Genomic DNA, 19345 nt, shown 5'->3' with positions numbered 1-19345 from the left:
TCCCCGACTACGCAGTGAATTGAAGTGAACGACCTTTGTTTCCGGATTTATTTCGATGTTTGAGACAAATGGGTCCAAAATGCAAGCTTTCCAAGCTTTGACGTAGACGCGGTCAATTTCGATTCCAAGCCAAGCAATTATCGGCGACTTTGACGGCCACGGTGGCGACTCTGATGGCTTTGGATGCTTCGTCATGGGAGAAGTGGAAGTTGCGACTCTTGAGAGCGAACTTGTGGACGCTAGGCCAAGCTCTGTTGAGGCCCACATTGACGTTCAATGCGCGGAGGATGCCCCCCGAGGATACACAGGACGAGGATTCCACACTCATTCAAGATATGAGGCGAGATTTGATACTATTTGCCCAAGGCATTTGGAAGATGAAGCACCATTGTGAAGAATGGAATGCTTTCCGTGCGAATGCACATTCGGATTTGAATGTGGATCGTCCGAAGTTATCGGACGATCTTTGTGGGACGGCCTCGTGACCCTTTGTGGGACGGCCTCGTGACCCCTTGTGGGACGGCCTCGTGACCCCTTGTGGGACGGCCTCGTGACCCCTTGTGGGACGGCCTGCTGAATCCGTGGGATGAACATGGACCGGATAAACATGACCTCGGATGGATCTGCAACCCGGATGACTTCCCCCTGTGCGAGGGAAATGTGGTATACTGGTGCATGAGCATGTTGAATCTGTTGTAGTCAAATGTATAAATGCCGTAAACAGTGGTTCCCATTACACTTGAAAAGATTATGCTCAATTGCCGAGACTTCTAGTTGCGTTTTTCATTGTTTTAACAACACAAGGACGAACTTTAAAAAACTGTGCATCATTAAAAGTAGCTCTTACAAGTATATTAATCCACTGAAAACATATTAGAAGATCGTATTTTTAAAATCGTTATTAAAATACAGGGTGAGCATTCTTAGTTACGCCTTCAATCAAAATTTCATAAAAATCCATGGAACAGACTCTGACATATTACCTTTCAAAAGTTGTAATTTGCACTGAATTTGGCTGCAAAATGCTCTGGTTATACTTTGAAATTGCTAAGAAATTGCTAAGAAATATAATATGCTTTTTCAATGTCCTAAAAATAAATAAATATGTTCCACTTTTCAAAAGTATGTAGAAAAAGCAAAAAAGACTTTATTTTAAGTAATTTTGAAGTGATATTATAAACAATTCGTAACTATAATAACATAATCGTTAACCATGAGTTCATTTGATTGTGATCTTGAAGTTTAAGGCATTTTTATTACCATTTAATGAAAAAGTTTTTGGTACGTAGAAAATAATGTGAGCAAAAAGTGACAGATTTGAAAATTCAACTGGCAAATGTATCCCTGTAAAATTTCAACCACATGAAAAGAATAGGACCCAAACTGGAGTTTATCAACATCTTCATGGCTCCGCTTCAGAAGCTTGGTAGTATTAATGTCAGTAACTCTTCTTATGCTGATGATACAAAATTGGTAGTTGGTAGGAATGGTCAGAACTCTTGGTCTAGGACCTCTAACAGACAACCAATCTACATACTCCTGGGTTGCTGCGAGTAACATGGCTCTGAATGGAATGAAATTCCGCTCAATGACCTTTTGGTCGACGTCATTAGACACTCCACTATTAGATGATGAAGGTAAGGACATTGAGCAGATCTCATCCATGAAGGATTTAGGTGTAGTCCTCCAAGATAATGGAAAGTTTGATGAGCATATCCAGTTGAAAGTTGGTAAGGCTTTTCAAACATGTGGTTGGATATATCGCACGTTTAAGTCCAGAGATAGCATCACGATGCTAACTCTGTACAAGTCGATTGTCCAGCCGCATCTTGAATATGCCTCTCCCATTTGGGCTCCAATGAGTTCAGCAGGTTTGCAAAAGATTGAGCAGGTCTAAAGATGTTTTACTAGGAACATTGAGGATATGAGAAAGCTCTCGTATTGGGAGAGGTTAGAACGGTTGGGATTGTACAGTACTCAGAGAAGGTACGAAAGGTATCTGATATTGTACGTTTTCAAACGCATCCATGAGCTTTGTCCCAACCCAGGATTTAGGGTCAATTGTAGCGACCTTAGAGGCTTGACGTGCGTTTTGAGAGCACCTTCAAGCCATCGAGAATCCAGACAAGTTAAAACAATGAAGTCCAACTCTCTTCCTTCTCTGGCTCCGTCATTGTTCAATTTGCTGCCTTCAAATATTCGTAGGGCGGATGTAAGCGTTGATCCAGTAGCCTGATTTAAGTCAGACTTGAATATAATGTTGATCGGGAATTTTAGTCAAAAACTTATCCAAGGGTTCGCCAAATCAGCCAATTCTAATGCGTTGGTTGATCAAATAATATATATTAATAAAAGCTACGTAAAATGAATAAATTTCTCGTCTTGAACTGCTGGGATTCCCAACCCAGGATTTAGGGTCAATTGTAGTGACCGTAGAGGTTTAACGTTTAGCTTAACGTTAACGGTCCCAACAGTTCAAGGAAGTCCGCAAAAAGAAAAAGAAAGAATCTTTTTCCTAAGCAAGTGAATTTCCTAAAAATGTCGCTGTTGGAGGGTTTCAAACCACATTTGATCATTTTCCTACCAATTTTGATGGAACAGACTTCAGCGGTATTCGGTTTAGTTCATAAATGATGTATTGTTGCCATTTATTTTTCAAAATCAACTTTACATTAAGAGCAACTTTTCAACTGGGTTCTACAATGAAGTTCAAGCCTATCTAATCGTATGTATAAATAGAACTTTGCAAAAAATGTATAAATCATAATTCTGTATTCAATTCAATAGATATTCATTGAAACATGTGACTTGAGGTGACATCAAAAGATGACAAGGACATACGTACTCGAACATCACTACATTGTAAGCATACTTAGGTAGTAAGTAGTAAGGGTATTTTAGGAATAAACGAAGATAGAGTATCACAATAGTTTATAAGCATGGCAATTTATTGGGGTTATATAGTAATAACCCAGACATCCTCTCAGCTCTCTTCGTGGACAGATGCTGAGGAAAGAGGTGGGGAAGCCAAGGAGGCCGAACTGCTTTTCGGTGGGATGGGCGGCGGGCTCTTGCCAATCCCAGAACTTGTGGCAGCCGATGCTAACGATGTCTGCAATAGAAGAAAAGAAACCGTCAAGTTGATACCAGTGTGTCGCTGGGTGAGGCTGGACTCTAAAACCAGTTCATACCCGATTTCGTGGTCGTTCTGGCAGATTCAAAGTGCTTATCCTCGGGGGAAGGGGAGGTGCATCCAAAAGCCTGATCCCTTCATCCTCATCGAGGAAATCGTCCACATCGATTTGCTGATAATCGTTCCGATCGAAAATGGACCTGGATGGCGAGGAATTGGATCCATTCCCGCCGGGTGACGCATTATTAGGCAACGAGTTCATGGATATTGACATCGGGTTCGACATGGCTCTCACGGCTTGGTCGTTGGGTCGACTATAAATGCTCTCGCCCACAACCTTTCGGGGCGACTCATTGGCACTGCTACTGCTTCCATTACTGGTCTGACTAATATTAGACTGACTACTTCTCGAGGTCCCATCGATGAAGTTGGAATGTCCATACAAAGAGGATAGAGAAGCTCTCAAGGCGACAGAGGAGCGTTTCCGAATGGCACTCGAATAGGTTTCTTCAGAGGGATGATTGGGAAGTGGAGGTAGAGGACCCTTTCGTGCGGTCGGCGTCTTATTCAGCGAGGAAGACCGTCTTTGCATGGGCATGGGCGATTCAGGCAAGGTTTCTAGACTGTCCTTCATGTTTCTCCATCGGGATATCAGATGGTCGTGAAGTGGGCGTACCTCTGGGGAGATGAGGCGTTCATGTTGCTTGAGAGCCTGATCCAAAATGCTCACTTGGTCAATCATAAGACGCTTCAGTCTCGGGATCTCCTCCCCATGCTCGGGGTGCTCATTGATAAATTCTGGCGCAAAGAATGCCTCTTGATATTTGAAGATCCCGCCATTCACGGCAGCGTCAATGACGCCTTGTAAGCTGAGCGACAGCTTTTGAATGGGTTGATCGAGTGGGTCATTGATCATGTGCTGGATCTCGAGATTCTTAGCCTGAATCGTTTCACACGCGTGCTGAATGGGTGGAATCAGATCCAAATTGGAATCAACCACTTCAAACCAACGAAGGACACCGGGGAAACTGGCGTTGCATTGGAACGAGGTTCGTTCCAGCCATAAAGTCTGTGGGTAAAAAATGCGCAGCTTTAGTATACAATCAGTATACAGAAGAGTTTTGATTTACGATCAAGTGAAACCTGATAAGAGACCAATTCTAAAACGAGGACTCCTCCTAATCTTTGGGATATTCCTCGCTCAAGATACCGGGAATCGTAAAAGAGTGTTGAAGCTGCTTTCTAATTTCCCCCTTCATATGATAATGGTCTTTAACCAATTTTCTGAAGTAGAGAGAGAAAGATTTTTTTGCTCCTATCCATTTCTTGAAAAGTCGTAGGATTAGGAAGAGTTTCCGTTGGTCTCTGCCAAATTTCTCATTGTGATCCAAATTTCGTCCCTTTTATCGAACACTTCTTATCGTGCCAAGAACGTCCCAGGCAGGGGAAATATTCTTCCCGATATTTAGTTTGGCCTATTTCAGGGTCCGTCCTCACCTTGAACTCATTGCCCTTGTCCCGTTTTCCCTGATGAAAGGGTCGATCGTAGACGAACTTCGAAATGCTCATGCGATCTTGCGATTTTTGGATTTTACTCGGCACCGTTAGCCCCTCCATTGAGGTCACATGATGCTGGTCCTGGGGTGCTTCATCTGGAACAGGTTTGACACAGCAGATCTGAATGAATTGTCCGTCTTGGTTGCAGATGGTTTCGTCGGGCTGAGTGTTGGTGGGAAGAATTTGAGCTTGAGGGAATTCATCGGAAATTCGTTGTTGGAAAGCGGGTAGTTTCTCAAACTCCAACCCTCGGTAGACGAATTCCTTGTTCTGAAATGAGAGCACATTCTTTTCAAGTTTTTTCTAATATAGATCGATATTCCTGGAATCAAAATAGACGAATACGAAAAGTGTGTTCCAATGAGCCCAAGTTAGGTGCAATTGAAGGCAGCAAAGGTTCAGAATGGCCAAGGACGTGGGCTTTATTCGAACGTCTCGGGCCATAAAAGTGAGACATGATAGGAAAATTGAAATTTATGGACTGGCTCGGAACGGAGTCATCTTAGAAAATGGAGCATAAAGACGAATCGATTCTCATGAACAATAGAAGAAATGTTAAGTCACCGCATCTTATCTCCCCTATTTTGTCCAAGTCTTTCCCTTGAGCTTCTTTCTCTTCTACCTTATAGTTACTTACTTTACGGCCTTGTAGTAACGAAGAGTCTCCGAGACCACATAATCAAGACGTTTTCGATCGTTATTACTCCAAAGAATCAACAACTCCTCTCTTCTTCTAATGGAGCTTAGAGCTACTGGCTTTTAATGGTTCCAAGCAAAGTGGGACACTAACTATTGATAATGATTTCTGGCTACGAACCACTATTGTTCCCTAATTCACGGAGTTACTTTAAACCACATGCATTTACGGAGGGAGCTCAAAATGAGAAAGGGTTGATCCAATTATGCTTTCCAATGAGAATAACATTAAGCTCCATAGTTACAAAACCTTGATTTTGACGAACGCCACGCGTGTTAAAAGTTAGTCGGATCGTGAAATTTGAAAGAACGCAAACTCACCTTGAGGAAAGGAGGAAAGTTATTCCCGTAAAAGCCGACCCGAAAATATTCAGGACTCAATCGGAGGTTCTGTTCCGAGCTGGAAATGATCTTCTCGAAGAAGCTGGCCTGACGTTTCAGGATCTCGGCCAATTTGCGGTAGTTGAACACCTTACTCTCGTAGACCATGGACAGTTCTTTGCACAATGGCACGGCGTGTTCCCAATGTTTCCCCTTCTCGAGCAGATCGATGATGTTCAAGTAGAGCTGCTCTTTCCTTTCCCACTCTTTCTGACTTGGATACCTGTAAAAAGAGCAACATACAAGGACATGGTAAATTCAGTTGCTTCAGGGAACAATTCTTCTTTGGAACAGGTCCATGTCACGACATAACATTTCGACGAGTAGGACAAGAAGGGGTTGACTTAGGCAGGAACGTACGTAGGAAGTCTCTGTTGAAGCTTGTTCATTGGTAATTCAAGGAACCCGTGAGGTGAAGGTTCCCAGGGTAAATAAGGAAATTCAGGTCGACACAATATCAATAAAACGAGGGGCAAGAAAAAACGTAGTGGAAAAAGTGGACCACAGTTCTAGTAGTGTTGTTTGGGTCGACTCCAAAATTGGAACTTGCTTGTGAAGGAAAGGTATCAAGCGATTTTAGACTTCGTCCTCAACAACCTACTTTTGTCTCTTCTGCAGGAATATACTTCCATTTTTTTTTGGATGAGACCAAGAACCGAGATCATTTTTTATTCAAACCTAGACGAAGAAAAGATCCGCATATTCCTTATTTTTTATCCTCCCCATCGATCAGAGCAAGGAACTGAACAGAGCATTCGCTTACATCTCTGACAGTGCCAACGAGAGCACTGCAGTTTCACTTCTTTGAGAAGTGAACACATGATGATTGGCACGGAATCCCAAGAGGATTTACATTTGGCAACAGTTGTTACGAGAATAGAAACAAAAAAAAACCTACGCTTCGGTCCTTCACTCTGGAATTCTTTGGAACAAAATTTGGCATGGCAATTGAACTGTTTCGAGAACTAACCATGGAAAGCTGTCTGTTTTAAAGGCTTCCCTTCATTTATTCATTGACCTCAACAAAAAGGATTGCCCAAGTTTCCACTCAAGTTTGCCAACTTGAAATTGAAGAACAACTCGCCTAATCGGAAGCCAGTCTAGGGCCAACTATACGAGAGCACGTTTATCTGGGATTGAGGTCGACTCCCGAGGATATGGAACACAAAAGATTTCGTCTGATCATCAATTTATGAGGATTGCGGGAAGAGAGGAACCTAACCCGGAGGTGCAAAATCGAACCAGCCACCTGAGACCCACCGAATCGAGGTTTCCTGATCGAAAACAAGAATCCTTGGTTCTATATTTTTCTGGAACAGGACCTGATGAGGTATGAAATTGGGGATCCAACAAGATTATTTGGCACCATCCTCGTTCATTCAATTTTCATGAGTCACTTCGGGCGTGCTAGAACGGCCTTAATTTTGCAACCTATCACACGAAGATGAGTACCCAGGGACGGCATGAAGACCATAAGAACAGGCAAGCAAGCTGATATGTGTGTAAATGGATCAGAGGCATGATTCGCCGTTAATGGCCCTGCACATGTATTCGCCCCAATGGGGAACCTCATGGAAGGAAAGAGGAGATCAATCCTAGGGAAACATGGCAGATATCCGAGCTCACCACAAACAAGTGGATTCTCAAGTCCTCTATGAATTACAGGGTGGTCAAACCCAGAAAATGCTCTCTTAAGATAGCTTCAATTTATAAAAATGCTTAGATTTCCGAGCATAACACAGTACATGGAACACAATACGTGCACTCATTTGGAAGTTTGCAATTTGTGCCAATCATCAAATTTGACACAATGATCGTGCACAGAGTACTCTTAAAAGTTTAAAAAAGAACATGGAATTCAGACCTACAGAAAATGCGAGTCATGTCCTGTGATTTCCAAAGCATATTTTGGAGCTCAACACCCTGTGCATTAATGTTGCAAGTGCAAATCCCACCATACAAGGGACGATGAAGAGGGATTCGTGACCCCAGAATGATCCAATTCGAGATCGATTATCCATCCGGGTGTAAGACCCTTCTTTGGGCATTGGAGACCAAGACACTCTCACTCCAACAAGGGGGCGAGGAGAGCAAGTCGTGACATGATATGTGCTTGGTCTTTCAAAGGAACTGAGGGCAAAGGCCAGGGGAACATGTCAGCCAAACATGTTCCACTTAACAGCTATTGATGGTTCAACAAGGTCTTTTATGAACCCAAATGAAGAGTTCAATACAACGTTTGTCAAATCGTGATATGCAGACGGCCATGATTTTTGAATGGCAAAATGGCAAGACAGTTCGTGCAAAGTTGACAACTCATCGTTAAGGAACGGCCAATTTCATGGTCTTATTTTCCCATGTCGTGCAATATCTTGCGAGGCCCTTGATGTCCTGTGGAGGGATAGTCCTTGAATTTTAATATCCAGACACATTGTACCCAGGGGCAATGACCCCATACAGCCTGGTTCACGCTTTCCTGCTTTCTATTCACATGTAAATTCATGGTTCAAGCCCAACATGCTTTGTAATTTTTTAGCCCGAACTACTTCAGACTAAATAAGGATTGTTTGTAAACGCATAAAAATGTTGCACATCCCATCATGTCCCTCCGAGGATAGCAGGATTCCAAGTCCAATCGAACAAATTTAGGAATTTAGAAGTGTTCTTCAGCGTGGATATTTGGCCTTTTTTTGTATCTGGAACTGACTGTAGTAGACACAGAGTCTGAGAAAGTGGAATGCATGTCCCAATTTTCTCGTCTTGCATTCCCTCATGGAACACGGTCACTCATGAGCTCTGAGTTCTTCTGAATGCTCATGGAACGACGGCTGCAATGCGAGATATTGAAGTCTTTGCTCCTTTTTTGTTCCACGTCATTTGCTTCAAGATAATATTTCCTTATGTCTACTTCCATTTTTGCTTGGCTAAGTGGCCGCATTCTTCGAGCAACCTCCATAGAGCCTTTCTTGTCCTTAACTACTCTATTCAGACTGGAACAAAAGACCAACTACAATGATGAGGTACTCATTTGTCAAGAATTATCGATAAGTAGAGGCTTCAAGCCATAAATTTAGACTCCCACTGTATGTATGTATGTATGTATGTATGTATGTATTTTCGGTCTCAATTAGAAAAAAAAAGAAAAGAAAACAGTTATATTGGTAGATTTGAGACCGTGGATCCTCATAAGCCATAACGGCTTGTTTTCATGAGGTCCAGGGTGCTTAAAGCACGTTAAAACAGGTAATTGGCATCGTCCGGATCGGCATTCTGGCACTCGGCTTTCCAAGGGGCAGGTCGATTAGCAACAAAACGCAATGTCTAGAGGCAAACTTTCATCGGAGGAGAAACCTCGGAAACACCGGCACGAGAAACAATTGTGTTTGTCGCAAGTGGTCGAGTACGAACTAATAAGTTTTTCTCTCACACACCCAATCCATTGCTCCAGAGTTACGAATAGGCAATACCTAACTTTTAAATTGGCTTGGCAATCGTTCCATGTTTTGGGAAAAACTGTGACCTTTGCTTTAAGTTCTCGCTAAAAACAGAAGGGACGAGATATTTTAAAGAACACCACATGTTTTGACGTGACAAACTGGGGAAAGGATCAAAATGAAGTTGGTCGGTGGAACACACAAGTGGTCCTCTGGTCATCACGGTTGTTCCACAAACTTTTTTGGAGTCTGTACCCTCACAAAAGAGGATTAAGACGTCCACCAACAACAAACAAGAAGGAAAAGAAGAAGAAGTAGACGAAGATTGGTGTAATGTGAAAAGTGCTCTTGTACCAATTCCGCCGGAACTTTTTATTTTTATTTTTCCAAGAGCCTTTGGAACCATTTCGGCAAGTCTTCTCTTGTTCAATGCCTCAGGAAGAAGAAGTAACTTTCTTCCGGTTCCATGGGCTTCATAATTTCAAGCAGGCCTTTTGGCACAACTTGAAGCCAATGACAAAACTTGTTGGAAATTCTCTCTCAAGCTCCGCTGATTATCCCAAAGTTAGACCTTCAAGAGCTATGCTAGTCCCAGCTTTTCCAGAAGTGGGGATAATCAGGTTTGGCAATTGGCGTCGATTTAGGACCCGTTAATAAGAGATCTAAGAGTCTCCATCTACTTAGTCTTCCGTTCCGCTATCTTTTTCCTATCCAACGTTAAACAAGTGGGGAAGCCAGGTTCCAATTTTGTGGTCGCCTAATTTATGCCTCTTGGTCGTTCTACCCGCATTCTTAACATCTTTGTTCACTTCTACTACTACACAATTCCGAGCTGACTGGATTGTGGGACACTCTCTTGTGTTCTTTCATCCGTAGACCTCGAAAGAACCTGGACCGGAAAAGGATCAAAAGACGAGAAGGAGGAGACTTGAACTGCTTGTTAAAAAGCTTTGGCTGGAGTCTGCGAAAACTTCAGGGTGTCCAAATTGTACCTTGAGACTGCAATGCAACAGATCTGCTAAATGAAACTCAAATTCAGTTCTCAAATCAGCATTCATTCACACACACTGACACATACACATACGCACACTGACTTTTTTTAAACGGCCTTCATTTGCCCGTGGATTTTTCAGAATGGGAGAGAAAAGGCATTTTCTTGTAATTTATCCAAGGAAAGTCTTTATGCTATCATGTACGTCGTTTCAAAACGGACTCAATGTGTATCTTGTGAATGTGATGGCTGACTAAATCTTGACTTTTCGCGGGGATGTGAGAGATATCTCCCATTTAATACCCCCCTCGAAGAAACTGAAGTGTTTATTCAGAACGCTCACTCAAGCGATCATCAAAATCTTGTCAGATTAGCCCAAGGAAGTGGCTATCTTTCATAGTGGTCCAGTGGGAAACAAGTACACTTTCACTTTCTGGTTCTTTTTCGATAATGAATTCTCGGTCGGCCTTTCTTAGGACGCCTTTTCTAAATGTCAAAAAACACAGAAGAGACCCCTAATTATGAAACGTGATTGCACAAAATGTTTCCTCATTTCAAGGCAAGCCATCGTAAAAATGAGCGTCCTGTGGCAGGGCTTGACATTGGTGGCGTTTAGTCTTTTTGACCAACACCTTTAATTAATGCCGCTTGTCCTTCAACGAGCTAGCTGCCTTGGGGGTTCTTAGGATGATCGGCCAACCCTATTTAATTACTTCTCACTCTGAAAAGATTTACTGCGCCATCTAATTCTTCTTGCTTTCTCCCATTCTCTTCTACTCAGACAGACAGACACCGTGGGATTCAGCTCACGGAATGTTGCCACTGAACACCTCTATACGTAGGATAGTGGTAGTATTTTGGGAAACTAAGAGAAGCTGCTATATTTTGGCCAGGGAGAGTCGAGGATTCAGTGAGTAACCGTAGGAGTTGAGTGGTTCACGAGAATTTGTGGGCCCACTTGGTGCCTTTCGAGAGAATCCGACTCTTTGGAAGCAGGTGCTCATTGATTGGACCCGTCAACATTTCCCGGGGGAATTGTGATATGGCTGGCAACTCCAATTGAAGAACGGACGGGCATTATTGTCTGGACTCAAACGATAAGAGGAACATGCAAGGGCCTCAAATAAGTATTGGCTGTTGAAGAGGCTATTCCTCGGAGAGACTCCAGAAAAGTCATTTATGATGGTATTCCAGACAAGAATAGAAAAGGGCCGACTGTCCTTGAGGGATTAGCATGAGGGAGAGCTCGGAGTTCAGTTCTTGAAACGGGGGAAATTCAAAAGAGCAATAAACATGATTGACAGATTGGGCTTTGAAGAGAGGGAACCTTTGAAGTTTAGTTGATAAATGAACCAAGGCACCAAATGATAATGCGGAAAAGAGAAGGCCTGGAAGGCCTGGAACAAGGAGAAGCGCGTTGAGGAAGAGTTGAGTCGGCTTTGTAAAGGCCATACAATTCTTAATCATTTCTTTTGAGATGGCAATTGCCAAACGTCACTAGTTAATGACGCCTTCATGTTTACTTGTATTAGAAGTGGCCTCATTTCTGGAAAGACGCACGAAGAATCACTTCCTGCCCTCTCTTTGTAAGAAGCCTGACTGTACAAAATGCCAGAATCTGTCGAGATGAAGAGAGCGAGTACCGACTCTTCTTGGGCGATTCAAATGCAAATATCCTCATCGTCTTTCTCTTCTTTTCCACCTGGATCTCCACTTGTCAGCTATTTGTTCCTGTCAGAAAGGAAATATCTCCAATAGTGCCAGGAAATACCCCTTTCAACCAGACGAGCCTTCTACAATTTCATGCCGAAACGGTTCACTTTCAGCAGGGCTGCCAATGGTTCCAAAATTTCCCGCGTTGTTCTTGGAACCAGACCACTAAAGTTCAGTTTCCACACCGGCGTGTTCGTCTATTCTTTCTCTTATTCAAATGGGATCAATACAATTCAACTAGGTCTAATCCAGGGATCCTGATTGGAACACACCCCGTTGTCGATGTGTGCCAAAGGCCATTAGCCTCAGCGTGAGATCCTGATAGGCCGTGCATTTTCAGAGACGAAAAGCAGAGAAGACACTATGTAACCAAAGTCATGTAGGCAGACCAAAACAATACCTGACAAACCAAAACTATCTTGGTACTGGAACCAAAATCAACCATTGGATTATCCACGGACTTCTAGAGATGTGCGCTGCGAACAGAAGCCAAAAAAAATGTATCTCCTAGACGTTCATCTTATTCCAAATAAGCACTTCATAAGACCACAAGATCTAGTTGAATAGATGAACTTGGTCAAATTTGAGCTCAAAACAACGCTTAGGGAACGCAGGAGGTATGTAGTAAACAATACATCAAATTCAAATTTTCGGCCTGCTCTTGGTCAGCTACATAAGCTTTAGACAGCAAAATAACTTTGAAACGATCCACTTTACAAGTAAATGAATTACCTTTAATTGAAGAGATCTATGTTTCTTATTTTGTTACTTCAGTTCGTAAAGTGGCTAGTCAGAGAAATGACACTCACGAGATTTTTGAGACTTTTTTGGCTCCCTTGCTGCTACCTGGTGTGTGCGAAGGGGATCGGCATTGAACACATTTAGTTACGTGATTCTCAAAATCAAGTTCCGAATTCAGGGAGCCGGTGAGTTGATGGCTCTTTTGTCTGCTTTGGTTAAAACTGAGTAACGCAAGAGAAGCTTATCAGCCCGACACCCTGCTGCCCGACTAACAAAATGTGTTCAAAGCGAAGTCTTAAGTGGCTTGGTTAGAGTGACTTTTCTCTGACAAGCCCTCTAAGCCCTCTAGTTTTACCGTTTCCTGGTTTCTTTTTCAAATGAAGCTAGTAAACTAACATGCAATAATTCAATTCTTTTTAGAATCATACTCTACATATTTGCTTGCTCATTTACGTTACCTGCCATGTCTTTTTGTATAGAAAATAAAAGCATATTGTACCTCATATTTTGTCACAACTTTGCGACATAGAGTGTCTCGTCTCCAAATTGGTGCCAACTCGTTGTTGAGCAATGATTGTATTTACCTCAAATCCGCGTGGAGGGATCGGTTGGTCCACTCCAGGAGATCCGCGTGCAATTTCAGAGTAAAGGCTGCTTCCACAAAGTTTTCGGCCGGAAGGTGGAGATCGTGTAATTTGTAGATGTAACGAAGGAATAGCTCCACTCGGTTGGGCTCAGCCTTGTAGAACTGGAGCAGGTTGACGATACAAGACATCTCCTTCTCCCGACTATCGTCCGACTAAAATGAGAAAGCAATGCAATACAAGTGTCCTTATATTTTTTATTCACCCATTGTTCATTCTGGGGACACTTATTTAACATGGACTAGTCCAACATTAGGCCCCTAGATGTGGCTGGCAATTGTGGGGATAGTGTGTGCATGTTTAACTTAACGGGGTAATCCCCGGAAATTTACATCAGACTCTTCGTCCAAGGAGGGTTTCCTGTTGCAAAATCAGGGATTAAAGAGCAACGAGCTCCGATTTCTACACTGACTCAAAAACATTTAGTCACCAAGAACTCCCATCGCAATGGTCATTCATTCATCAGGCTGTACGACATGATTAGGACCATAAAGATGCCAGTTTCAGTTTTGTTTTGGAACAATTTTGGACATGGAGTGGGCTATCAAAATTCGTTTATGATGCCTATTTTACGATTTTATTTCTACCAGCTACACAAATTTTCGTGTTTCGTTCGTGGGGTAGATTTTCCGGGCAAGAGCAAGACACCCAAGGTTATTAAAGTCAGGCGAGGGATACGACTTTTCTTTCGTATGTCACCTTTTTAACATATCGTAGTCATCTTTTTTCACACCATCACGTCTTAGCACTAAGAAGAATTGAGGCACATGCCCCAATTGAAAGATGGGAGAGGCATGTGTATCTTGACAATTGTTTGAAAGATGGTGGACCGCATTTTAGACCTATCTTGTCAATTATCGGCCTTACATCAACTGTCACAAGCTGACTTCTCAAAATCATGACCTTTCAAAACAACGTCTCCATTGATTATCCATGTTCTGCCATCTGACATATCATTCTCGCCTTGAAACATTGTCAATTTTCTAATATTCCATATTTGAAAAATCGATTAAAACTCTGTCTTCCGTTCATGCTCTTCCCTCTGCACGATAACCTAGCCTTTCGTTCAATATTCCCAGTGAAATGGAGGGGGGAGGGAAGGGTCTGTGAAGGGAATATCCCCATCATTATAATAATCCCCACCCTTCTCATCTCATAATTCAATGTCAGGCAACTTGATTAGGTAATTGGATTGGGTCCACAAACATTCAAGATTCAAAGTGAGGAAAACTCTCCCCTTTTCAAATTTTGACAAGCTTCAAAGAACAGACTTGTTTTTTAGTTTTCTCTACAAAATGGTCTAAATTCGGTCCAATTACCACTTTCCAGCCCATCAATGCCAGCGGGAGCTGGTTCACATTACAGTATGACCGAAAAGTTCTTGTCCCATGATAACACTTTGACATTTAAGGACTGTTTTGAACGATTTATTTCACTTCACGAGAAGTTTCATCTTCCTTCTGTTCCACAATTCATCGAAATGAATTGAAAATTTGAATTTGGCAGTTATGTTGCTTAATAACAATCGTGATATTTTCCTAGATTAATTACCGTGTTTGAATCAGACGAGTTGGTTCATTGTGCTGGCTATAATGTCTAAAACTGTCGTTAAAACTTGGCTTTCATCTATCACTCGGTGCTTTTGACGGTGTCATCTAGGGCAATTGTGCAATTTTTTTCATGTGAAAATGAATGGTCTTCCATTTATATGTCAACTACAAATGGATAAAACTATGCCAATTTGATGCTTCGTCACGGTCTGAAATCAACGTTCGGTTGTTGAGTAGACTGGCCAACATCTTGGGAGATGTCCACCTTGACTTTGCATTTCATAATGTGCAAAACAAAACGGCTTGCTTCTCGAGGGGGCAAGGACTTTACGGTCACATTGTATACAGTTCATCCAAACTAGACCAAGGCCATGCAGAGTGTCACTCAATGGAGAAACAAATGCCAACAACCACTACCATCCACAGTCCATGCGTAGTACGTATTATCACCCAATAAGTAACTAGGTAGGATAGTAGTAACAAGAGCAAGAGCAGTCCTCAGTAGTAGTAGTAGTAGTAGTAGTCGGTGGTAGAGGCACCTGGTGGCGAATAGTAATCTCTCATCTGAGCTTAGTGTTTAGGGATCTGCCAGAATCTGAGGAGCTCATTGCACATGGCCTACATTTTTCCCCGAAGAAACAAACCGGGTAAGGAACACGAAATCGAGAACGAGGTAGATTGCTGATTGCTAGCTGACGGGAGCATATTTAGATCTCGGGGCATGACGGAGCAATTTGCTGGCTTTTAAAGCAGATTATAGTTGTTAACACAAGCTGTTTCAGGGCTGATAGCGATGCAATATCATCATCAATACAAGAGACAGGCTACATGTCTCATTGAATTTTTCGGCCATGAGATTTGATCCTGAGTGCGCCTTACGAGTCGCATCCTTGGTGAAAGAGGGATTTCCTCCATAAGGGATGGAGAAAAGAGCAAGCACTGGAACTTTGATATACCTTCTTCGAGATCGGCAAGCAAACACGTAATCTTTGGAAACGTGTGCCAAAGAGCATCAAGGGAAATGTTGCTCTTTCTTGTCTGTGTGTAACGAGATGAAAAGGCTTGACAGGGGCAAGAAATCATCCTTTGATCTCGCCTATCTATCGCGCGGCTGGGCCTACCAACTTAGATGGAGGTTTTTTTTATGGGTCTTACCTGAAGGGCATTCCTGTAGTCGAGAAGTCGTTCCAGGAGAGATGTGACGGATTCAATAAACGACTTGCCATTGCCTTTCCAAGCTGGGTCGCGTTCTTCTAGGACATCTCGGAGCCTGTAATTACATTTGATATTGTTCATGGTGAGTTCCAAGCACACCTTCTTCGGTGAAAGCGGGTCTACTCTGTCTAAGGCTAAAATTACTCTACACTAACGAGAACGGGGATATCTGATGGGGTCAATGATGTCGGCTATTTGTTATCGATCGGGACTTACGCAAGGTAGAGTCGGTCGCTTGAAAAATGAGATTAGGATTTTAAAGAAGCGATTTTTCCTCCCCAAAACTATCTTTCTAATAGCATTGAGCAGTGCCCGCTAGCGCATTGGCCCTAGATGGAGGCAAGAAGGTACAAATATCCACGATGACGTGAATTGACACAAATATATTGCCATTCAAGACCTTCGAATAAGATCTCGATTTTAAATTTTGCCATCCTGAAATCTCATCGTGTTTGCTTCCATTTAGCGATGGGTATTAAAGCAGTTCATTAAAGTAAGTAAGAGTTTTCAATTGACCTGAACTTTCAGGGTCTTGAAAGTAATTGGAGAGTTCAATTAATTTGCAGTTCTTTTTCAGTGTCACGTTCGGAGTGTTTCGTCTTCAAAAACTGAATAGAGGGTGGCAACTTTTGAAACTTACATGGTGTCGAAAAGCTGCTTGTAGTTTTCATCGGCCTTGTTTTCTTGCACCAAAATATCCAATTTGTCCACCAACTCGCACTCAATCTGGAAACAGAGAAATGTACGTAATGAAATACAGAGAAAAAAACTTTTAACGAAGGCCGTTCCGACGCTTTACCGAGGGCGAATGGGGCCTTTGACGCATAATACGACAACCATTTGGCCATAAACGTGCCCATTCTGACATCCGAACACGCCGGAAAAAAAGACCCCCATTTCTCCCAAACTACACACTGTATGTCTCTTTGCTCAGCTAGTTCCATCTTTTTTTTTGTACTGTATGGATCGAAAGTCGCACGTGGGGATTTGCATCCACTGCAATCTACGAGTATGCAGGCCCCTCCTATTCCTCCTACCAATTCCTCAATGGCTTTTCCAAACTTGAGAGCATTCCTGGCCCTCCTAAACACACACCCCTTTTCAGCGAGAATGCATGAGTCGTATAGTGTTGCTATTATGGACCTGTTGGATGGCGTTTAAGGCTAGGGTCTTGAAGTCGTTGGCCAAAGCGGGTGGTTTCACCAATCCGTAATGGTTCCGGTGATAAGTGGCATAGAACTGTTGGAGCTTCCGATGACTGGGCTCGGATTTGGTCCGACGGTTCTGGTAGCAAGCTTTGATGCCTCGACGTCTCGAGACCGGCGACAAATGTAAGATCAGCTTCTCGACTGGAGACCAACAATAGTAAGACACTGACAGAGACATGCTCACTTTCCCCGATATAGCAGATAGAAGGTATTTTCCGATATCAAGAGCGATTCACTTCAAAGGCTTCACTTCCTTGAGACAGACACAGAGAAGTGATCTTTGGGAGGTTCACCTCGATTTCTCGATGGATTGGCACTGGATTTTGCGATTCTCGACTACATGACGGGGCATCATGCGTGAAAGAAAGAAGTGTAAAAGTGGCTGGTGGTGAGAAATCACATCGACAGTTCAGTCACAACATCACCAACATCACACACAACCCGTCTAGGAACCAGGCCGCACTAAAACTGAGGACTCGAAAAGCTGGCTTCGCTCTCTGTGTCCTCCGTTGCCTCTCTTTCTCTTTCGCCTTCCTCTTCTCCTTCTCCTTCTTCTCTTTCTCTTTCTCCTTCTTCTTGCTTCCTTCCTTTTGCTCTCGCATAGCGCTCGGATCGACTTTTAAAGTCTGTTCTTGGCCGGCTAAAGCTCTACATACACGTGTTGAAAAGAATCGACATTTGTGCTCATACTACTGCTAGATACATACATACTTATTTAATAGCTTTCTACCTTCCGTCTGGACACTGACTAAGTGCTTGGGCTTGAAAGTCGAGGCATTTTCGGGTAGAAATTTGATGAATAACATGCAAGCGTAATGAAATTCAATTATGCGTCGGTCAAAGATCTTAGCAAAGCGATGTACAAAGAAGCTCAATTTGTGACACAAAATTCAGAAAAGGTGTTATTTCGATCCATCAATAGGTCTTTTTTTGTATATGTAAAAAGACTTTGATTTAGGATTTGTAATTAAGGTTCTCCAGGACAACAAATCAATGTCTTCCTTTCCAATAAGATCAGAACTCTGCAACAACATGAAGTGCTTTACTCCATGATTTTGTGATCTCACATTTTGCGCACCTTCCCAGTGCAATGAAAATAATCAAGTGCGAGAAAATAATCGATTGATTATCGCCCAGTCACAAGTGTCGAAAACCCTCTTAGGGCAAATGTCCAGATTTTTCATTGGTACACTTCTTAAATTTTGACGATAAAAATTGGTCTGGAATGGAGTATGGATAAGTGTGCGTTTCTCTGAGAGATGTAGGGTACAAGAAAACAAGTTCCGTCGAGATGCTTGTTATGGTCTTGACATGAAATGAAACAAGGTATCTACAAGGCCTCTGCAAAGTGTCCTCAACATATCATCCAAGTATGAGGAAAAACCTCCAGAGGGGACTTCAAAGGCCAGCCAGGTCTAGCTGTTATTGCTTCCTCGTGTTTTCTGTCACTCTTCTCTAAAAGCACTAAGCACAATCCCAGCAATGGCCGTCAAAGCAATAGTGCAGCCATGTGAAATATTGCCTGTTGACCGGAGGAAACTTTATTTTCCAATCCGCAACCGCCTCATAAATTTTGGATCAAAGGCCAACCGTTTATGTATGGTCGAGCCCAGCCACCCCTAGGACACCAATTGCAGTCGTGATGGCATTGTGCCTCGTTTCCAAGACAGTGCGTATGAAAACTTGGGCACATCAAAACCAGGGAAACACAAACATGCATCCTCTTACTTTATCTATTGATGCCTAAGCTTGCATCAACGGGATGGTAGTGATTCCATAACAAGGAACTCCTCAGGAGCACAACTATGCTCTGTACCACCTCCCGTTCCTTTATTGTGAAGGAAAATGCCCCGATTCATAGAGCGAAAAACTTGAGAGCGACAATGGATCGCCAAAGTTGCCACCGTCTTTTTTGCCTGTTCTCATCTTATGGGAACACTTTTTCAGCCTCGTCCTCTACAGGCGACCCAACGTCTCACACAGTGGGTGGATAGATTGAAAGTGCTTGGAACAACAGGATAGTGGAACGATGCGAACAAGAAAGAAAGGAAGCATATAATTCATTTCTGGAACTCAACGAGA

At 42.7% G+C, this 19345-nt stretch overlaps 1 protein-coding gene across 1 annotated transcript in view; it reads right to left on the bottom strand.

Moving 5' to 3' along the window:
* Positions 1-2631: 2631 nt before the first annotated feature.
* Positions 2632-19345, bottom strand: part of LOC131892903 (dedicator of cytokinesis protein 3-like) — a 25254-nt gene continuing 8540 nt past the window's right edge. The window contains exons 12-18 of the mRNA XM_059242769.1: positions 16696-16781; positions 15996-16110; positions 13231-13445; positions 5708-5990; positions 4631-4960; positions 3192-4202; positions 2632-3112 (exon numbers count right to left, since the gene is read on the bottom strand). Coding sequence (XP_059098752.1) covers positions 2984-3112; positions 3192-4202; positions 4631-4960; positions 5708-5990; positions 13231-13445; positions 15996-16110; positions 16696-16781 — 2169 coding nt within the window. The 3' untranslated portion in view covers positions 2632-2983. The remainder of the gene's footprint in view (positions 3113-3191; positions 4203-4630; positions 4961-5707; positions 5991-13230; positions 13446-15995; positions 16111-16695; positions 16782-19345) is intronic.

The sequence above is a fragment of the Tigriopus californicus genome, chromosome 2, assembly GCF_007210705.1.
Source record: "Tigriopus californicus strain San Diego chromosome 2, Tcal_SD_v2.1, whole genome shotgun sequence".
Classification (NCBI taxonomy): Eukaryota; Metazoa; Arthropoda; class Copepoda; order Harpacticoida; family Harpacticidae; genus Tigriopus; species Tigriopus californicus.
The sequence above is the reverse complement of the archived record's forward strand: the minus strand, read 5'-3'. Positions and strand labels throughout refer to the sequence as shown.